The 18,160-nt window shown below is 41.9% G+C and overlaps 1 protein-coding gene across 1 annotated transcript in view; it reads right to left on the bottom strand.

The window, feature by feature from the left end:
* The window catches only part of psme4a (proteasome activator subunit 4a), a 45,313-nt gene that overhangs the window by 13,559 nt on the left and 13,594 nt on the right, over nt 1–18,160 (bottom strand). The window contains exons 6-26 of the mRNA XM_056291688.1: nt 16,805–16,868; nt 16,638–16,712; nt 16,030–16,152; nt 15,834–15,926; nt 13,042–13,307; nt 12,743–12,929; nt 12,567–12,656; nt 12,405–12,469; nt 12,049–12,199; nt 11,864–11,962; nt 11,688–11,757; nt 11,509–11,576; nt 11,183–11,395; nt 7,196–7,353; nt 6,912–7,007; nt 3,407–3,462; nt 3,250–3,306; nt 3,001–3,056; nt 423–521; nt 189–251; nt 8–103 (exon numbers count right to left, since the gene is read on the bottom strand). Coding sequence (XP_056147663.1) covers nt 8–103; nt 189–251; nt 423–521; nt 3,001–3,056; nt 3,250–3,306; nt 3,407–3,462; nt 6,912–7,007; nt 7,196–7,353; nt 11,183–11,395; nt 11,509–11,576; nt 11,688–11,757; nt 11,864–11,962; nt 12,049–12,199; nt 12,405–12,469; nt 12,567–12,656; nt 12,743–12,929; nt 13,042–13,307; nt 15,834–15,926; nt 16,030–16,152; nt 16,638–16,712; nt 16,805–16,868 — 2,245 coding nt within the window. The remainder of the gene's footprint in view (nt 1–7; nt 104–188; nt 252–422; nt 522–3,000; nt 3,057–3,249; nt 3,307–3,406; nt 3,463–6,911; nt 7,008–7,195; nt 7,354–11,182; nt 11,396–11,508; nt 11,577–11,687; nt 11,758–11,863; nt 11,963–12,048; nt 12,200–12,404; nt 12,470–12,566; nt 12,657–12,742; nt 12,930–13,041; nt 13,308–15,833; nt 15,927–16,029; nt 16,153–16,637; nt 16,713–16,804; nt 16,869–18,160) is intronic.

Below are 18,160 nucleotides of genomic sequence, written 5' to 3'. Positions count from 1 at the left end.
TTCTCACCTGACTATAGGTGCTTGTGGACAGCCTCAGCAGATCTCTCATTAGCTCCTGGTGAATGCTCCTGTACTGACAACCTTCCACTGTCAGTTTGCGGAGCTGATAAGAAATTCAATGTTAAAGGCAGGAAAGATTACAATGATCACACCAGGAAAATAGTTTCATTAAGAACAGATCTTTTTACCTCGTGCTGCAGCATGACCCTGTCTATGAGCAGGGCTCTGATGTGCTTCTTTTTGCCATGAAGCTGCAAATATAAATGGAGGATATTACACAACTCTGGTTTGCCTATCAGACTAAACAAAAAGGTAGGTCTCAATATGTTTATATAAATTCATTTAAAGTGATTAAAACAAACAGGCACGCTGTTCAAACACATTCCCCGAGTAAATTATGGTTAAACAGAATGATGCCTCACTCGGTTCTCCATGGATTTCTTCACAAGGTTGAAGCTCTTCCAGCGGGAGTCAAACTCATGTTTGTGAGAGCCTTTGAAGTGCAACAGGTCACTGATAATCTGTGAAAAGATGTGTACTGTTAGAAGTGAACTACAGACGCATTTTTTTATGCATGCTCAGTAATTCAAGTAAGAAAATCACAGAAAGTTGAATCAGTTCATCTGGACACAACATTTACTGAGAGAAACATTTCATCACTCATATAAGTGACCTCTTCAGTCTCAACTGACTGCAGGTACCCCCCCCACCCTTATAAACAATACGGTGGCATAACAACCGAAAACGATTGGTTTCATATGCAAATTGCCGTGACCATTAACTAGAGTTACTGGGGCGTCTGGGTGACGTGTGGTCTATTCCATTGCCTACCAACACGGGGCTCGCCGGTTCGAATCCCTGTGTGACCTCTGGCGTCCCTACAATTGGCCGCGTCTGCGGGTGGGAAGCCAGATGTGGGCATGTGTCCTGGTCGCTGCACTAGCGCCTCTACTGGTCGGTTGGGGCGCCTGTTCGGGGGGGGGGGGGGGGCTGGGGGAAATAGCGTGATCCTCCCACGTGCTACGCCCCCTAGTGAAACTCCTCATTGTCAGGTGAAAAGAAGCAGCTGGCGACTCCACATGTATGGAAGAAGGCATGTGGTAGTCTGCAGCCCTCCCCGGATCGGCAGATGGGGTGGAGCAGTGACCATGATGGCTCAGAAGAGTGGGGTAACTGGCCGGATACAAATGGGGAGAAAGGTGGGGGGCTGGACTTTTTACGAAAGCTTTTACAAATGTTTGATATTTGTTTTTATTTTTACTTATTTTTGTAATTGTTTCAATTAACAAATTGCTCTTTTCCCTTTTGCTCTTATCTTATGGTTTTATTTGTTCGTGCTTTTTAATTTATTCTCTTACAATGGTTTTTTTTTTGTGGATAATTTTTAACTGTTTTATCCTGTTCTGTGTAGCACTTTGTAACCCTGTTTAGAAAAGTGCTAAACAAAGTTTATTATTATTGTCGTCACAGGCGGATCCGCCGCCTCCTTCCTGTCACTCTGCGCCTCCTACCTGGGCTCAGCTGCAGCAGCTGCCAGGGAGGTTATGCATGCAGCAGCGCCACTAACTCCACGCATACTGGGTCCCTCCGATACAGTTACTACACCATCTACAACCATGTTATCTTTCTCCAAATTACCATGAAGTTTAGGAGACTCCAGGTTTACAATTTGTGGGGTTTAATTTTTCCCCCCCATGGCCATCGGCCTCGTTACTCCCCACCGCCTCCTTGCTATCCCCCCCTCCCGTTTCAGCCACCTGGTCATCAGCTTCCGCATCCTCCACTTCCCGCTCTCTATGCAGGCATGCGAAGAGCTTGTGTCCCACATCTCCACACTCAAAACACTTCATACTACCTTAACCTACATATTTTGGCTATGGGCTTAAAATTGCATAATTAAAAACATCAGACCATGGAATCTGGATCAGTCGCAGATTGGTAACATCTAGGGATGGATATCGTTAAGATTTTAACAGTACTACTACTCTTGTCGATACGGCTTATCGATCCAGCACTTTAACGTAACTCTTATTGGTTCTTCTTTTTGCTTTAAGAGGAGAAAAAAAAACAAACCCAAAACAAATTAAGAACATAATTAAAATTGCTTTATTTTCTCATATCTGGACAAATTGTTACTTTTAATCATTAACTCAATGTTTGTACAATTTAGTTAACTCCGTATTGTCTCTAGGCTGATAGCATACATAACATACCTAAGGTGGATGGGGCAACGAGAGATGAACTACGAGCTAGGCAGTCGAAAACTGTATTTATCCGCCTGTATCTGATGAACTTTCGCTAGATGTTTTGAAAGATGGCTTGTGTTTCTGCCCTTAGATGCAAAAGACTTATTGCACTTGTGGCAACGAGCATTGTCAGCATCGACTCAGTGAAGTATAACGAGACTTTTGACTGTTTAGTTCTCACTGCCAATGTCACTTACAGCAGGCTGTGTGTGTGTGTGTATGTGCGTGCGCACACACGTGTGCGTCTGAGAGAGGCAGAGACTGGCAATGCCCCTCGGCTCGCACATGCGACAGACTCCGAGAGAGAGATGTCTCTGCTGGATTGGGAATAGCGAAAATGCTTCATAGACAAATGTCTTCATCTTATTGCAAATTAGAAATGGAGTTGGTGAGACAAAAGGTAAAATAACGTTTATGTAGCCTAAATTAATAAGAAATTTAGTTTCTTAATTTCTCCAATACCGATAGCAGAACCGCTAACATCGGGGCTTATCAACACTACGGTCTTTAATAATCTAGCCCTGGTATGTTTAGTACTGGGTTTCGGTAACCATCCCTAGTAACGTCAGTCAAATATCCGATGAGTGAATTACATCAATATCGGCACCTGATACTGATATTGGATCGGACCCAACTCTAAAGTGAACGTGAACCACTGTCACCTTGAAAAATGAATATTGATCACTTCTAATTAAGAGCATTCATGACTTGACAGAAATATATCGCAACGCTTTGCATTTATATTTTTACCTACCTTGATTATGGAGAAGAGAGACTTGGTATCATCCTCCGAGTGCTCCAAAATATAATCTTGAAAGAGAGGAACACAGACAATGTGAATAATAGCGGGACACGGCTTTTTTTTTTTTGTTCTACAAGAGTTTTTTAAAGCTAGTCAGAAAAGCTCAATGGGAGTAGAAATTGGTTGAGGGTGTAGTATTTGCAAACGATGGCATGACTGAGTTTATAATATTAAGCTTTAACATGATTAAAGGACACTTACGCAGCAGCTGTCTCATCACACTACAGATGGCGTCTCTGTAGTTCTCTCTGGACTCATCTGCAGAGATAGAATTACAGAGTGTACAGCGGAACATACTATAAACCTGCATACACAAATATGGAGAGACTATTCAAAAGCTCCACAAGCAAACACTTACCATACTCAATTCCTGTATAGAGGGTGGTCTCATCTAGATTCACCATACTGTGGACCCTGGGGAAAAGAGTAGATTTAACGTGACAGCCCAGTTAAACAATTGAGAAGGGTTGCAATTGGAAAGGGGTGTAGGGGAGCCCTTTGCTTCATTTCGTTCAAATGGTGACTGTAATTTAAACTGGTCTTTGCAATACTTATTTTTCAAAAAACCAAGGGGGCTTATATAACCTCTAGAAACCTGAACCCAAATTAGCGGCATGCGGGCCAGGTTTATCATAATAATAATAATCATTACATTTACTCATTGAACACCCCCTCTCTCCCTCCATCCTTGTCACAGGCCTCCATTTCATTAATACCAAAAAAGACTAAATATCCCCTTTCCTGCAGATCCTACTGCCTGATTTCATTACTTAACGTGGACTATAAAATACAAGCTAAGCTACTGGCTATACATTTGAAAACGGTCCTGCCACCTGTAATTTCCCCTGACCAGACAGGCTTCATTAAAAGTAGACATGCTTTTTCTAATATGCTTATTTAATGTTACGTACAATCCCTCAAACCCAAAGGACCCTGAAATTGTAATCTCTTTAGATGCCGAGAAGGCTTTCGATAGAGTGGAGTGGGACCATCTTTTCCATGTTTTGGAGAAATTCGGCTTTAGCGAGAGGTTTATTGCTTGGGTCAAATTATTGTACACCTGGGCTCCACGGTGGTGTAGCGGTCTAAGCATCGGCTTTGTGTAGATGCAGTTGCCCACTAGGGACCGGGGTTTGCGCCTCGGTCTCGTCAGATCCGACTATGGCCAGATTCAATGAAGCAGCAAAAATTGGCAACGCTGTCTTTGGGAGGGGGGCAGAGTCAGCTTGTGTTCGTCACTTGAATGCGTCTTTGGGTGTGTTGGAAAAAGCAGTGGATCGGCCAGGATTCTTCGAGACTGCCGGCTGGAGAGATGCAGTTGGCGAACGCATACTGTATGAGGGTGGGTGTTTGAATTAGAATAGGGAGCGATTGGCCACTAAATTGGGAGAAAAGGGGAAAAATCAGAAATAAATTTAAAAAAATATATATTGTACTCCTCTCCACTTGCATCTGTCAGAATGAACAACAACCACTCGGACTACTTCCACTTCTTTAGGGAAACGAGACAGGGATTCCCGATGTCCCCTATGCTCTTTGCCATAGCCATTGAGCCCCTCGCTACTGCGTTCAGATCTAACCCTCACATCACAGGTGTGATCAGGGATGGCATTGGGCAGAGGGTATCACTTTACGCAGCTGATTTGCTCCTTTCTTTCCAAGCCTGATATAACTATATCTATGCTCCAGCATCCCGTGACCCTGAGTAGGATAAGTGGTTTGGTTAATGAATGGATATACACACACACACACACACACACACACACACACACACACACACACACACACACACACACACACCATATATGGACAAAAGTATTGGGACACCTGGCCATTACACCTACAGGATCTTTTATGACATCCCATTCTAAATACATAGGCATTAATATAGAGTTGGTCCCCCCTTTGCAGCTATAACAGCTTCCACTCTTCTGGGAAGGCTTTCTACCAGATTTTTAGGCACATAGTGCGTAAAAGTTGCCAACACTCTGTTGACTCAATAACTGCAGAGTTCCAAACTGGGTCTACGGCAAAATTTTTCAAAATATGGCAACCCTTTTTTGACCATATAGAGACATTGCAGTTACAGAGTGTACATCGGTGAAGTTGGCTGTTGGTTATTATTTTTCCTTGTAATTTTGCTCCTTTGAATACTCAAGACTTATCTGTAGCACTAACGGGGGGGTGCGTATATTTTTTCTTTTACTACCCACAATTTTTTTATATACACTACCGTTCAAAAGTTTGGGATCACCCAAACAATTTTGTGTTTTCCATGAAAAGTCACACTTATTCACCACCATATGTTGTGAAATGAATAGAAAATAGAGTCAAGACATTGACAAGGTTAGAAATAATGATTTGTATTTGAAATAAGATTTTTTTTACATCAAACTTTGCTTTCGTCAAAGAATCCTCCATTTGCAGCAATTACAGCATTGCAGACCTTTGGCATTCTAGCTGTTAATTTGTTGAGGTAATCTGGAGAAATTGCACCCCACGCTTCCAGAAGCAGCTCCCACAAGTTGGATTGGTTGGATGGGCACTTCTTTGAGCAGATTGAGTTTCTAGAGCATCACATTTGTGGGGTCAAATAAACGCTCAAAATGGTCAGAAAAAGAGAACTTTCATCTGAAACTCGACAGTCTATTCTTGTTCTTAGAAATGAAGGCTATTCCATGCGAGAAATTGCTAAGAAATTGAAGATTTCCTACACCGGTGTGTACTACTCCCTTCAGAGGACAGCACAAACAGGCTCTAACAGGTACTATTTAATGAAGATGCCAGTTGGGGACCTGTGCGGCGTCTGTTTCTCAAACTAGAGACTCTAATGTACTTATCTTCTTGCTCAGTTGTGCAACGCGGCCACCCACTTCTTTTTCTACTCTGGTTAGAGCCTGTTTGTGCTGTCCTCTGAAGGGAGTAGTACACACCGGTGTAGGAAATCTTCAATTTCTTAGCAATTTCTCGCATGGAATAGCCTTCATTTCTAAGAACAAGAATAGACTGTCGAGTTTCAGATGAAAGTTCTCTTTTTCTGGCCATTTTGAGCGTTTAATTGACCCCACAAATGTGATGCTCCAGAAACTCAATCTGCTCAAAGAAGTGCCCATCCAACCAATCCAACTTGTGGGAGCTGCTTCTGGAAGCGTGGGGTGCAATTTCTCCAGATTACCTCAACAAATTAACAGCTAGAATGCCAAAGGTCTGCAATGCTGTAATTGCTGCAAATGGAGGATTCTTTGACGAAAGCAAAGTTTGATGTAAAAAAAATCTTATTTCAAATACAAATCATTATTTCTAACCTTGTCAATGTCTTGACTCTATTTTCTATTCATTTCACAACATATGGTGGTGAATAAGTGTGACTTTTCATGGAAAACACAAAATTGTTTGGGTGATCCCAAACTTTTGAACGGTAGTGTATGTATGTATGTATGTATATGTTTGCAACTGCTGTTTTGCCATATACATAGTTTATATACAATTTTTAAAAAATGTTTTATGTATATTTAAAAACAGGTTGAAACAATTGGAGAAACTACTGTTTACAATGCTGACAAACACCAATAAAGAGTTCTGGAAAAAAAAGAACACCATAAAATAAAATGGTTATAGATGATTTGATAAATGACAGAGCATCTTTTTTAAATTACGTTTTGTTAACATTGTGCCGTCGGAAAGTTACGGCCCTACTGGCCACAATCAAGGGATTCGATTTAACAAATGAATACTGAACTCTCAGAGGTTTGAGAAATGACATGAGCCATTTATTGTGGCTTTTTACAGTATTTTTTTAATGCAAGTTGTACTGTGATTAATATGGATAGAGAGAAAATAAACATGTAAATGCATCTACTTACAGTTCAGGGATTGGCTCTCCTTTCAGGGGAGGCATCAGACTCCCAGCTCCTAAAAGACAATGCTGAACAATGGACAGGCTCTGCAGGACATCATCTCTACATAAAAAAAAAAAAAGCAATTACAGACAACCCCTAATCTACACATGCATCACATAACTAAACAGAATAGCTGGGCTGGATGCAGCCAAATTCCAGCAACCATTCAGAAAAGAGAATTTTGTTTCTATCAGAGTATTGCTGACAGAAATCTCGTTTCTGTCAGCAATAGCTTTGTTCTGCCTCACCTGCTCATGTCCTGCTCCCCTTTGGCAAATCTCTGAAGACGCTGGAGCTCTGGCTGCAGGATGAGGTCCAGAACATAAAAAGCGAAAGAGGTTTCCTCCACACAAGGCACATGCCATTGGATATCTAGTTTCCAGAGGTCGCCGGGCCGACCCCAATCCTGCACAGGATATGCACACCACACATAAATCATACAAGTTGAAAAACATCATACTGCCCTAATACCACAATTTGGTAAAATTCCTTATGTTACTAGTGTTTTACCTACCATAGCCATTAGTGGGCAGGCCACCCCCTAATCATGAATAAATGCCCACCTATCAGTCTATCAACAGTGAAATATGAAAAAAAAAAGTTTTCATTTTCACTGAAAAGGAAAACATGTGCAACAAAAGTTTCACTGTTGTCTAGTTACACGTTTTTAAAAAGAATAATCTGTAGCTCGCTGATTGCTTATTATTTTCTTCCTCGGAATGCAATTTTTTCCTCACAATAAATCCATGAAGGAGAAATGCAGCACTGTTGACAGTGCAGATCTAACACATTCTGTAAAGGTGGTGTTCACCGGACCATGGTGGAGGTCTTATAACATAGCGGCAACAAAATGTTGTGTTTCAAATTCACTATTAATTTCAATGATCGATTTACATTCCAGACAGTTCAAAGTTCCACTGAGTTTTAAGTTGACTTGTGGCAGAATGACTACTTGTATTTTCATATCACATGCTCTTTAAAGAACGTTACTTCACTGTCCGAAAATTTGGCAATTTTCTATTACAAATATGTACCCCCTCTTTAAGGCTTGTGAATGACTCAATGTTCCAAGACAAATTAAAAGTGTTTTACAAAGCCAGTGAAAATGTAATGTTTGGTTACAAAATGGTTAAACGGTAATGATTTTTCCACTTCCTGTAACGTTAGCTCCTTTACAGATACATGGTATTCACCCAACAACGACAATAATTGCCAAAGTTAAACTGACTACTTGCAAGCATGGTGTAACAGAAGGTTAGGGAAAGCTCAACAGTTGCTTTGGTAAGACAACAAAACAAAGTAAAGGAAGCAAACCAGGCAAAAATGTTTGACAAACCCCAACAAAATGAAATGTTCTGATCGCTAAACAATTATGAATGTCAGGTTAAACCAGGAAGTGATTCTTTAGAGCATGTACATTTGGAGGTTTAGGATGGCACACAAATATGCGCTTAACTGCACCCCTGTGATTGACATCTGAATCCACCATTGATGAGTCTTCCATCAGTTGAATCAGTTGACTACGCAAAGTATTCCAGCCTTCACCAGTCTTTAACCAGATGTGGCTGAATACTAAATGGAGTTAATAGGACATGAAATCTCTTCTTATAGAATCTAGTCTCCTTGGTTAAACTTCCCGTAGTGTTGTGTTACACCACGCTTGCAAGTAGCCTGATTCACAGTAATAATTATCTTTAATGTTGGGTGAAAAACCAAGTATCTGCAAAAGGGCTAAATTTACGGGAACTGAAAAAAATCTTAACCATTGCACCATTTTTGTAACCAAAGACTACATTTTCATAGGCTTTGTAAAACATTTTTCACATCCAAGAACACTGAGGCTTTAACAAGCTTTAAAGGGGTACACATACACTACCGTTCAAAAGTTTGGGATCACCCAAACAATTTCGTGTTTTCCATGAAAAGTCACACTTATTCACCACCATATGTTGTGAAATGAATAGAAAATAGAGTCAAGACATTGACAAGGTTAGAAATAATGATTTTTATTTGAAATAAGATTTTTTTTACATCAAACTTTGCTTTCGTTAAAGAATCCTCCATTTGCAGCAATTACAGCATTGCAGACCTTTGGCATTCTAGCTGTTAATTAGTTGAGGTAATCTGGAGAAATTGCACCCCACGCTTCCAGAAGCAGCTCCCACAAGTTGGATTGGTTGGATGGGCACTTCTTTGAGCAGATTGAGTTTCTGGAGCATCACATTTGTGGGGTCAATTAAACGCTCAAAATGGCCAGAAAAAGAGAACTTTCATCTGAAACTCGACAGTCTATTCTTGTTCTTAGAAATGAAGGCTATTCCATGCGAGAAATTGCTAAGAAATTGAAGATTTCCTACACCGGTGTGTACTACTCCCTTCAGAGGACAGCACAAACAGGCTCTAACAGGTACTATTTAATGAAGATGCCAGTTGGGGACCTGTGAGGCGTCTGTTTCTCAAACTAGAGACTCTAATGTACTTATCTTCTTGCTCAGTTGTGCAACGCGGCCTCCCACTTCTTTTTCTACTCTGGTTAGAGCCTGTTTGTGCTGTCCTCTGAAGGGAGTAGTACACACCGGTGTAGGAAATCTTCAATTTCTTAGCAATTTCTCACATGGAATAGCCTTCATTTCTAAGAACAAGAATAGACTGTCGAGTTTCAGATGAAAGTTCTCTTTTTCTGGCCATTTTGAGCGTTTAATTGACCCCACAAATGTGATGCTCCAGAAACTCAATCTGCTCAAAGAAGTGCCCATCCAACCAATCCAACTTGTGGGAGCTGCTTCTGGAAGCGTGGGGTGCAATTTCTCCAGATTACCTCAACAAATTAACAGCTAGAATGCCAAAGGTCTGCAATGCTGTAATTGCTGCAAATGGAGGATTCTTTGACGAAAGCAAAGTTTGATGTAAAAAAAATCTTATTTCAAATACAAATCATTATTTCTAACCTTGTCAATGTCTTGACTCTATTTTCTATTCATTTCACAACATATGGTGGTGAATAAGTGTGACTTTTCATGGAAAACACAAAATTGTTTGGGTGATCCCAAACTTTTGAACGGTAGTGTACATTCAATTTATGTATCAAAATCAAAATAGCTTCATTTGCAGGTATATGGTTTTCATTCAACAGTGATGTTGGGTTTTTTGAAAAGCAAACAGCATAAAAATACATGTAGTTTCCACAATTAAAAAAATCAATTGCTGTAAACTGTATAAGAGATGTGTTGCAAAGCAAGAGAGGCAAGACTGAGATGGTTTGGACATGTATGGAGGAGAGATGCTGGGTATATTGGCAGAAGGATGCTGAATATGGAGCTGCCAGGGAAGAGGAAAAGAGGAAGACCAAAGAGGAGGTTTATGGATGTGGTGAGGGAGGACATGCAGGTGGCTGGTGTGACAGAGGAAGATGCAGAAGACAGGAAGAGATGGAAACGGATGATCCGCTGTGGCGCCCCCTAACGGGAGCAGCCGAAAGTAGTAGTATAAGAGATGTGTTAATATCATGCTACTTCACTGGCCAATTCTACCAAATGTCAACTAGAATCAAACCCCAAATCCTAAACCTGGAAGGAGAAAGCACCGAGTGCTAATAAAAGGCTGACTCAATATAAAGACCTCTTCCTGCAGGCATTGACTAATACTGGCAGTTCTGAGAACAGCCAGCAACACCTCATCCGCCCTGCAGTGCAAGAGACACTAATCCAGCCCAGCCAACCACTCTCCAAGCCTCTAGTGGGGAGGAGACATAATGGGATCAGAATAAAGGCCCCTTTCATTCACTAACTGTCCCTAAAGGGGAGGAGATAATGAATCAAAAAGGGTCGGGCACTAGCAGGAGGGAGTTGTATAACTTGTCTGGTTTAAGGACAAATGCACAATATTCCTAAACGCCAATGAGGCTATGATTCCGACATGGATTCTTTCATAGGATTATGAAGCTGTTAAGACTGTGTGTATCCACAGATCACTTACAAAACAAGGCATGTTTTCAGTGTCAAAGCAGATTTCCAGTGCAAACTATAACGGGACGCAATTTAGTTCTTGTATAACTTAAAACAAATTGACAGTTAAACGGCAGCCTTTGTGGGAAGGTGCAGTTGCCAGACATTATTCATTTACCATATCTTCAAGAAATATGACTATGTCCATCACAAGGTTAAAAATGCGGCTTGAGACACTTATAAAAGGGAAAATCCTTCTTATATAATCAAGTAACAACCTCGAGTTATTACCTTGATGGGTAGGTCAGTGATGGGTTGCTGAAAGCCCCCGGGTACACTGCAGTACTCTGTGGGGTAGATGAGGACGGTGGAGCGGAGGATGTGGTGCAGCAGGTTACAAGCAAGACTGTAGCCCTGCTTACACTTAAGATGGAGGGTCAGCTGCAGGATCTGGACCAGCTGAGAGCGGTAGGGCAGGATCTTGTCACCATCCACACGGGTCACCTGGGGTGCGCATGGCAAAGGAGCACAGAAATGTTACGGTAACAAAAATAAGATTACAAGTCTTAAGGAGCCCAAGATAATCCATGTTTGATCTTGAACGTAAAGAGAGTTACCTCAGACAGTAATTGGAGATTCCACAGCAATTCCTTGTCTAGCTCCTCTTCATTCAACACTTCTTCATCTGGGGGGGGAGAGATTGAGAGAGCTCTTTTTGGAACAAACTCAAGAATGGTCTGAGGATTCAGTCATTTTCCAACCTCTTTCTCAAACATTTTATTTCCTGAGCACTTACTGACAACTATTTGGTTAATGGCATTGCAGCAGTGTGGCACAAAAAGCTTGAGTGATTCCGCAGGGTGACACTGAAAGCAGAAAAAACAACATGAATGAGGACCACAGCAAATTAAGACTTCAAGACTAATGTTTAACACATTAACACCTATGCAGGTGTTGTCTGACAGGGCAAACCTTGGAGGCAGCTCTGCACATATCCGCAACCATTCTCCCAGCCACACGTGTCTCAAAGATGTTAGTGGTGGCAAAGTTGAAAACCTTCTCTAGAGCCACCTGTGAAATAACGAGACAGATCTGTGAGCATCTGTGTGTATGTGTGTGTGAATTAATGTGTGTGAAGAGAGAAGGGAAAGGCTTACCTTAAAGATATCTAAAGAGCACTGTGTGAGAATGGTGCTGAAGGTTGAGGACAGGCCAAGCTCTACCAGACTTTCAAGATGAGTCATCTTTTCCGTCTCCGTCTCCTCTCGAGTCTGCTCCAGTGTGCTGCTGTCTATCAGGGCAAAACACCTAAACAGATACAAAACAATCAGTCAAAACTTGGAAGGCAAGTTGGGGTGGTAGGGCAAACCCACTAAACGACTGCCTGGCAGATGACAATTCTGCAATAAAAGGCAGTTTTTCTTCAAAAGCCATGAAAAGCATTGGTAAACTTTTAATTTAGCCTGAAAGCCTGGGATAAGCTTTTTTCCCCCATCAACCACCTTCTCTGTACCTGTCCATGAATTGAAGAACAAAGTCTTCGAACTCTGCTGAAGCAGAACACATCTCTCTCTCCACCTGCAAGTCAGAGACACAAAACATTCTGTAACTGAAAAAAAGCATCAAACAAGTCAATTGTGATTGTATTAAAAAATAGAATAAAGTGGTGACAAACCTCTGTCAGGTCAGTTCTCTCATGTAGGGCAAACGAACAGTCCACCAAAGGCACAAGAGTCACAAATGTAGCAATGAATTGGAATGTTATCTGTATGGACAGGAGTAACGTTCAAGTCAGAGTCATACACACTAATAACAAGGAAAAATACAAACAACAACCACCACCAAATTTACCATGCACTTGCTGAAGTCATTGGGGTCGACACCTGGAAGTGCCCTCATGAGGAGGGGCAGCATGTGAGTGGGACCCTCAGGGTAGCGTTGCCCTCCTGACACCAGGCTCCGTGCCACTCCAATCATGCAGCTCAGAGTGGCTGTCAGCTGGTGGGGCTCTGTTAGAGTTTCCATAGCTGGATATGTCCTTTGAAAGAAATACAACAAACTTTGTACTGTTTGACTGCTTTCACCGTATGTTCTTGCAGAACAAAGGATGTGATTTGCTATATGTTGCTTACTTACTGTCCTGCACTTACTTTTCCAGCACAGGTGGAATGACTAACTCGGGCCTCATTAGAGCAAGATTTTGTAGTGCGTGGGCTGCGTCCAAACTCCCTGTCTTGCTAAACATGGCCAAAAGCACCGGCTGCATCATGCTCTGCACAAAGTCTGTGATATCTTGCTCTGTCAGTTTGTGGCTGGACGGTATGGGCGTTAGCCACGTTGGCTTTCTGTAGCGCTCCCGGTGTAACCGTCGCACCACACTGGCCGGAAGGCGTTGCAACAGCTTCATCAGTTTCATCTGATCATGGGGATAATGGGGACAGAAGGACAGAAAGACAAACGCATGACAAAGGGGTGACACAGGTAAACAGTGTGCCTTCATGTAGTCTGGACAAAAGAGTGGGTGAATGTGGTGTTTGAGGCTTCTGGAGATGTCACAGACACACAACAAACAAACACAAACCAACGCCATGTGAACACAGCAATTTGAGCAACTGAATAATATCTCAGCCTCATGGAATGGTTTGCACTTCCCTTTGTATGAGGACATGAAGTGAAACATAAGTCGAGTTTCTTCTTCTTTCGACTTGTTCCCCATTTCTCAGGGGTCACCACAGTGGATTTTTGCCCTCCATAGCTTTCTGTCTGACACATCCCTCTCCTGCAGTCCAACCCTTCTCATGTCCTCCTCTATCTGGTCTCTCCATCTTTTCCTTGGTCTTCCTCTTTTTCTTTTGCCAGGTATTTCCAGGTCCAATACCTTCTTTCCTATATAGTCCATGCCTCCTCTCTGTACATGTACAAACCATCTCAAGCTTGTTTCTCTCAACTTCTCATCCATTCCTCTGATCTTGAATGTAGCTCTCACTTCATTTCTCTTCCAGTCTTTTCTAGTCACTCCAAGGACCAACACATGTTCATCTCTGCTACCTGTAATGTAGATTCTAGCCTCTCTGTTGTTGTCACTGCTTCCATACCATAGAGTATGGAAGGCCTAACCATTGATTTGTATACCTTGCCCTTTACTTTCAACGGCATTCTTTTTCCATGAATTCCACCCAGATTGTGTCCTTCTCTTGACTTCCTTCTCACCACCGCCTTCTGTCTGTATTGTCGATCCTCAGTACTTGAATTCATTAACTTCTGGGACATCTTTTAAATGACAATAAATTGAATCTTCTACTCCTAAGGCCAATCCTGGACTTTCTACTTGCTTATTTATACACAGGTACTCGGTCTTTGTTCAGCTGATCTTTAGTCCTCTGATCTCTAGCGCTTCTCTCCAATCTTCAACATCTCTCTGCAACCTTTCCTTGTCCTCGTTTGCGAGCACGATGTCATCAGCAAACATCATGGTCCCTGGTGGCGAGCGCTTTCTTAAGATGTACTGTAAGGCTGTCCATCAGTATCACAAACAGGAAAGCGCTCAACACCAATCCTTGATGCAGTCCTACCTTTACTTCAAACTCACTTGTTGTTCCCAATGCACATTGAACTATGGTCTTACAGTCCCTGTAAGACCATGCTGAAGTAGTTTTCTGCCACTCCCGTCGCTCTCAGGCAATACCACAACTCCTCTCTCAGTACTCTGTCATATGCCTTCTCCAAATCAATAAATACGCAGTGCAATTCTTTCTGTCCTTCAATGTATTTTTCAGCTAAGGTCCTGAGTACAAAAATTGCATCTGTGGTACTTCTTCTAGGCATGAATCCAAATTGTTCTTTCCCTATAGTCACTTCCTTCCTAAGTCTCATTTCAATCACTCTCTCCCATAACTTCATTGTATGTCCCATCGATTTTATCCCTCTGTAGTTGTTGCAAGTTTGAGCATCGCCTTTATTCTTGTAAATTGGTACCAATATGCTCTTTCTCCATTCATCTGGCATTTTCCCAGTCTGTATTATGTTGTTGAAGAGTCTAGTCAGGAACTCTATGCGAGTATCGCTTAAGTATTTCCAGACTTCTACTGGTATATTGTCCGGTCCCACAGCTTTTCAATTTTTCATTCAAACATCAGTCGAGCTTAAATGTATAAAATTTCATCAGGCAAAGAACCTGACATTCTCCCTTGGACGTTATGACTTTGTATTTACATTTTCATACCTCCCCGACTCACACCTTTAGGTTATCATCCAGTAGACTTCGATCCGAAATACAACTTGTAACTTTTTTGATAACCTAAATGATGTTTTCATTTAATCTTTGCTATGGCTCAGGGGATGTTTATTGCACAGAACAGGTTGTGAAAGACTGTTTACACATAATGATCCTACTGCTAAGTTTCTGAATAACAGCATAAAGTCAACAACCCCCCCCCCCTGACAAAAATATGTCTATGAAGACACAGTCTGCTGGCAGGGTGCTGCAGTTCTAGAGATGTGTATGTATGTGTGGGGTGTGCCTGAAAAAAGCAAGGCATGTGGCCCTGATCCCAGTGACCTTTTATAGTACTGCTGCAGCCTCACTCACGTGTCCTCTTGTTATTTCTGAACCAGCAACCAACGTAAACCTGGACTGCTGACAGCATTCAGGAAGTTTCCTTGAAATATGACGACGGTAACAGGCAGGCTCGAACAGGAGAGAGCAACTATGGACCACATCACGGGATGATATCCTCACTGCCAATCTTATCTAATCTTTACAAACTGTACCCCTTGTGCCAAACTACAATCTGAAAACAAGATGTTTTCTGCCGCACAAGTGTAAAGATGACTCCCTGAACCTCACTATTCAAATTTAAATATGTATAACTGTTTTGCCAAGAAGTTGAGTAATCCGCACTTCAATTTCACACTCATCCAAAAGAAATAAAAATTGACTCACCAACCATCGACCATGGTTGGATGGGTGGAAGAAGGATGTAATGCTGTTGAAAAGGCCACTGAGCTGTGCTTGGGCTTGCTTGCTAGGTCCACCCTGAAATTAACACAGTAGGAATGACTGAGAAAATCAGTTTCATAATTTTCAGCAAAAATTGACAAGTGTAACAAAAAAGGTTATCAGAGACCAGTAAACTGACCAGTAGCGATGACACCCAAAGGACCACATGGCTGATGTCATAGGCATTGGTTACATATCGGGTGACCAACATCTGACTGGTCCCCACTGGAAGATTCAAACTTCTCAGTATTCTGGTAAAAATCTGCAATGCAACAAAACATTGGGGGTCTAATATTTCAGTTTCTGTATGAATAGTTTATGGTTTCTAACCAAAAATTTGAAAGGCAAAAAAATCCCAATCATTTAAGTATTTTGATGTACAGTATCAGCTTACAGGACTGATCACAACCACATGAAATTTCATAACACAGAACATGCTGGGAGTGAATTTAAACTACTAATGAGTAATAGACACTAATGTTTTCATGACGCATGGAGTTCACAGATGTTGCTCAGCGGGACACACCAACATGACGCAAGTCACTGGCTGTCTGTGACCAAGAGGAAGATCAACAAGGACATCTGATAGTTTGTTTCTCTGACCAGAAGCAGTTTTCAATGGTCATGAAATCCACACTGCTAGCCTTGATCATAAAGGTCAAGGCACAGATGAAAGTCATGTGCCACAAACACCAAAACAAACAAGGCCATACAGTTGTACTTGGGCAAAAAAAGTGGGTTACCAACCTTAGGGATGTAAGGGTCCCAGTCAATGTAGCCAATGTTATCGTTGGCCAGGCGAGCGAAGAGGTTAACCAGATGCTGCAAAGACATTTAAAAAAAAAAAAGATTACTTAAAGCAGAAATGGCAATTTATGTGAATTCAGTGCTTTTCTGAAGATGAACACACTTACCACTTCCCAGCCTGGGAGATTCTGCACCGACACCCACAAGTTGATCAATTCATCAAACCACAACCTGACAGACCAAAAAAAAAAAAACACAACATTATTACATGAGTATATATAGACACATTATATAAACTTAGCACAAAAAGTAAGGAAATGTGTGTTTGGTAGATTATGTCTTTGTTGTAACAATGCAACAATGCTTCTTGGCAATAAATCTTATATCAGGCACCAGATTGTCAGCACCTGGGGTACCAGAAGCTCAAAACAAGAGTCAATAGCAACAGCAAAATAAGCTGTTTGGCATTGGCAGAGAAGATTTGGAAAATTTTTCATGGGCGCAACCCACATACTCAGCGCTGCTGCTCATCCCACAAATGCATGTTCCTTACACATGTGGCACCATTTAATAGGGAAATAAACAGGCTTTCCAACAGTATAAGATTTATTGCCAAGAAGCATTGTTGCAACAAAGACATCATCTACCAAACACACATTTCCTTACTTTTTGTGCTAAGTATATATTCACCACCATTGTTCCCATTCCTCACACACACACACACACAAACACACACACACCCACACACATTATATATATATATTCACCACCATCGTTCCCATTCCCTATATATACACACACACACACACGCACGCACGCACGCACACATTATACATATATATTCACCACCATCGTTCCCATTCCCAATCAATAGAAAGTGGCCAGTCTCAATGACTGGCACCCTATAGCTCTCACCCCCATAACCAGCAAGTGTTTTGAGAGGCTGGTTAAATCCCTCATCTGCCCCCGCCCCCAACCTTAACCCCCTGCAATTTGCATACTGCCCAGAGGGACAGAGGACACCACAACTCATGTCCTATACACCAGTGTTTCCCAACCCAGTCCTCAAGGACCCCTATCCTGCAGTTTCTTTGCAACCCTGAATAGGTACCTGTTTGTAGTTATTTAACCAATAAGCAATGAATTATGTCAGATGTTGCACACCTTGCATAATTAAGTGCTGTGAGATGATTGGTTGAGTAGGCACAAGCAGGGCTACCTATGCAGGGTTACAATGAAAATCTGCAGGATAGGGGTTCCTTGAGGACAGAGTTGGGAAACGCTGCTATACACCACCCTCTCGCACCTGGAAGGGAGGGACACCTATGTGAGGATGCGGTTTGTGGACTATAACTCAGTGTTCAACAGCCGGCTTGTCAGTAAACTCAAGGTTCTGGGCCTGAACACAGCACTGTGTGATTGGATCCTTGACTTTGTGACAGACTGCCAGGTGGTGAGAGTGGACAACTGCACCTCTTCTCCTCTGACCCTCAGCATGGGAGTCGCACAGGGTTGTATCCTCA

This window comes from Lampris incognitus, chromosome 13 (assembly GCF_029633865.1).
Source record: "Lampris incognitus isolate fLamInc1 chromosome 13, fLamInc1.hap2, whole genome shotgun sequence".
Taxonomy (NCBI): Eukaryota; Metazoa; Chordata; class Actinopteri; order Lampriformes; family Lampridae; genus Lampris; species Lampris incognitus.
Note: the sequence above shows the minus strand (reverse complement) of the source record. Positions and strands in the feature narration are given on the sequence as shown.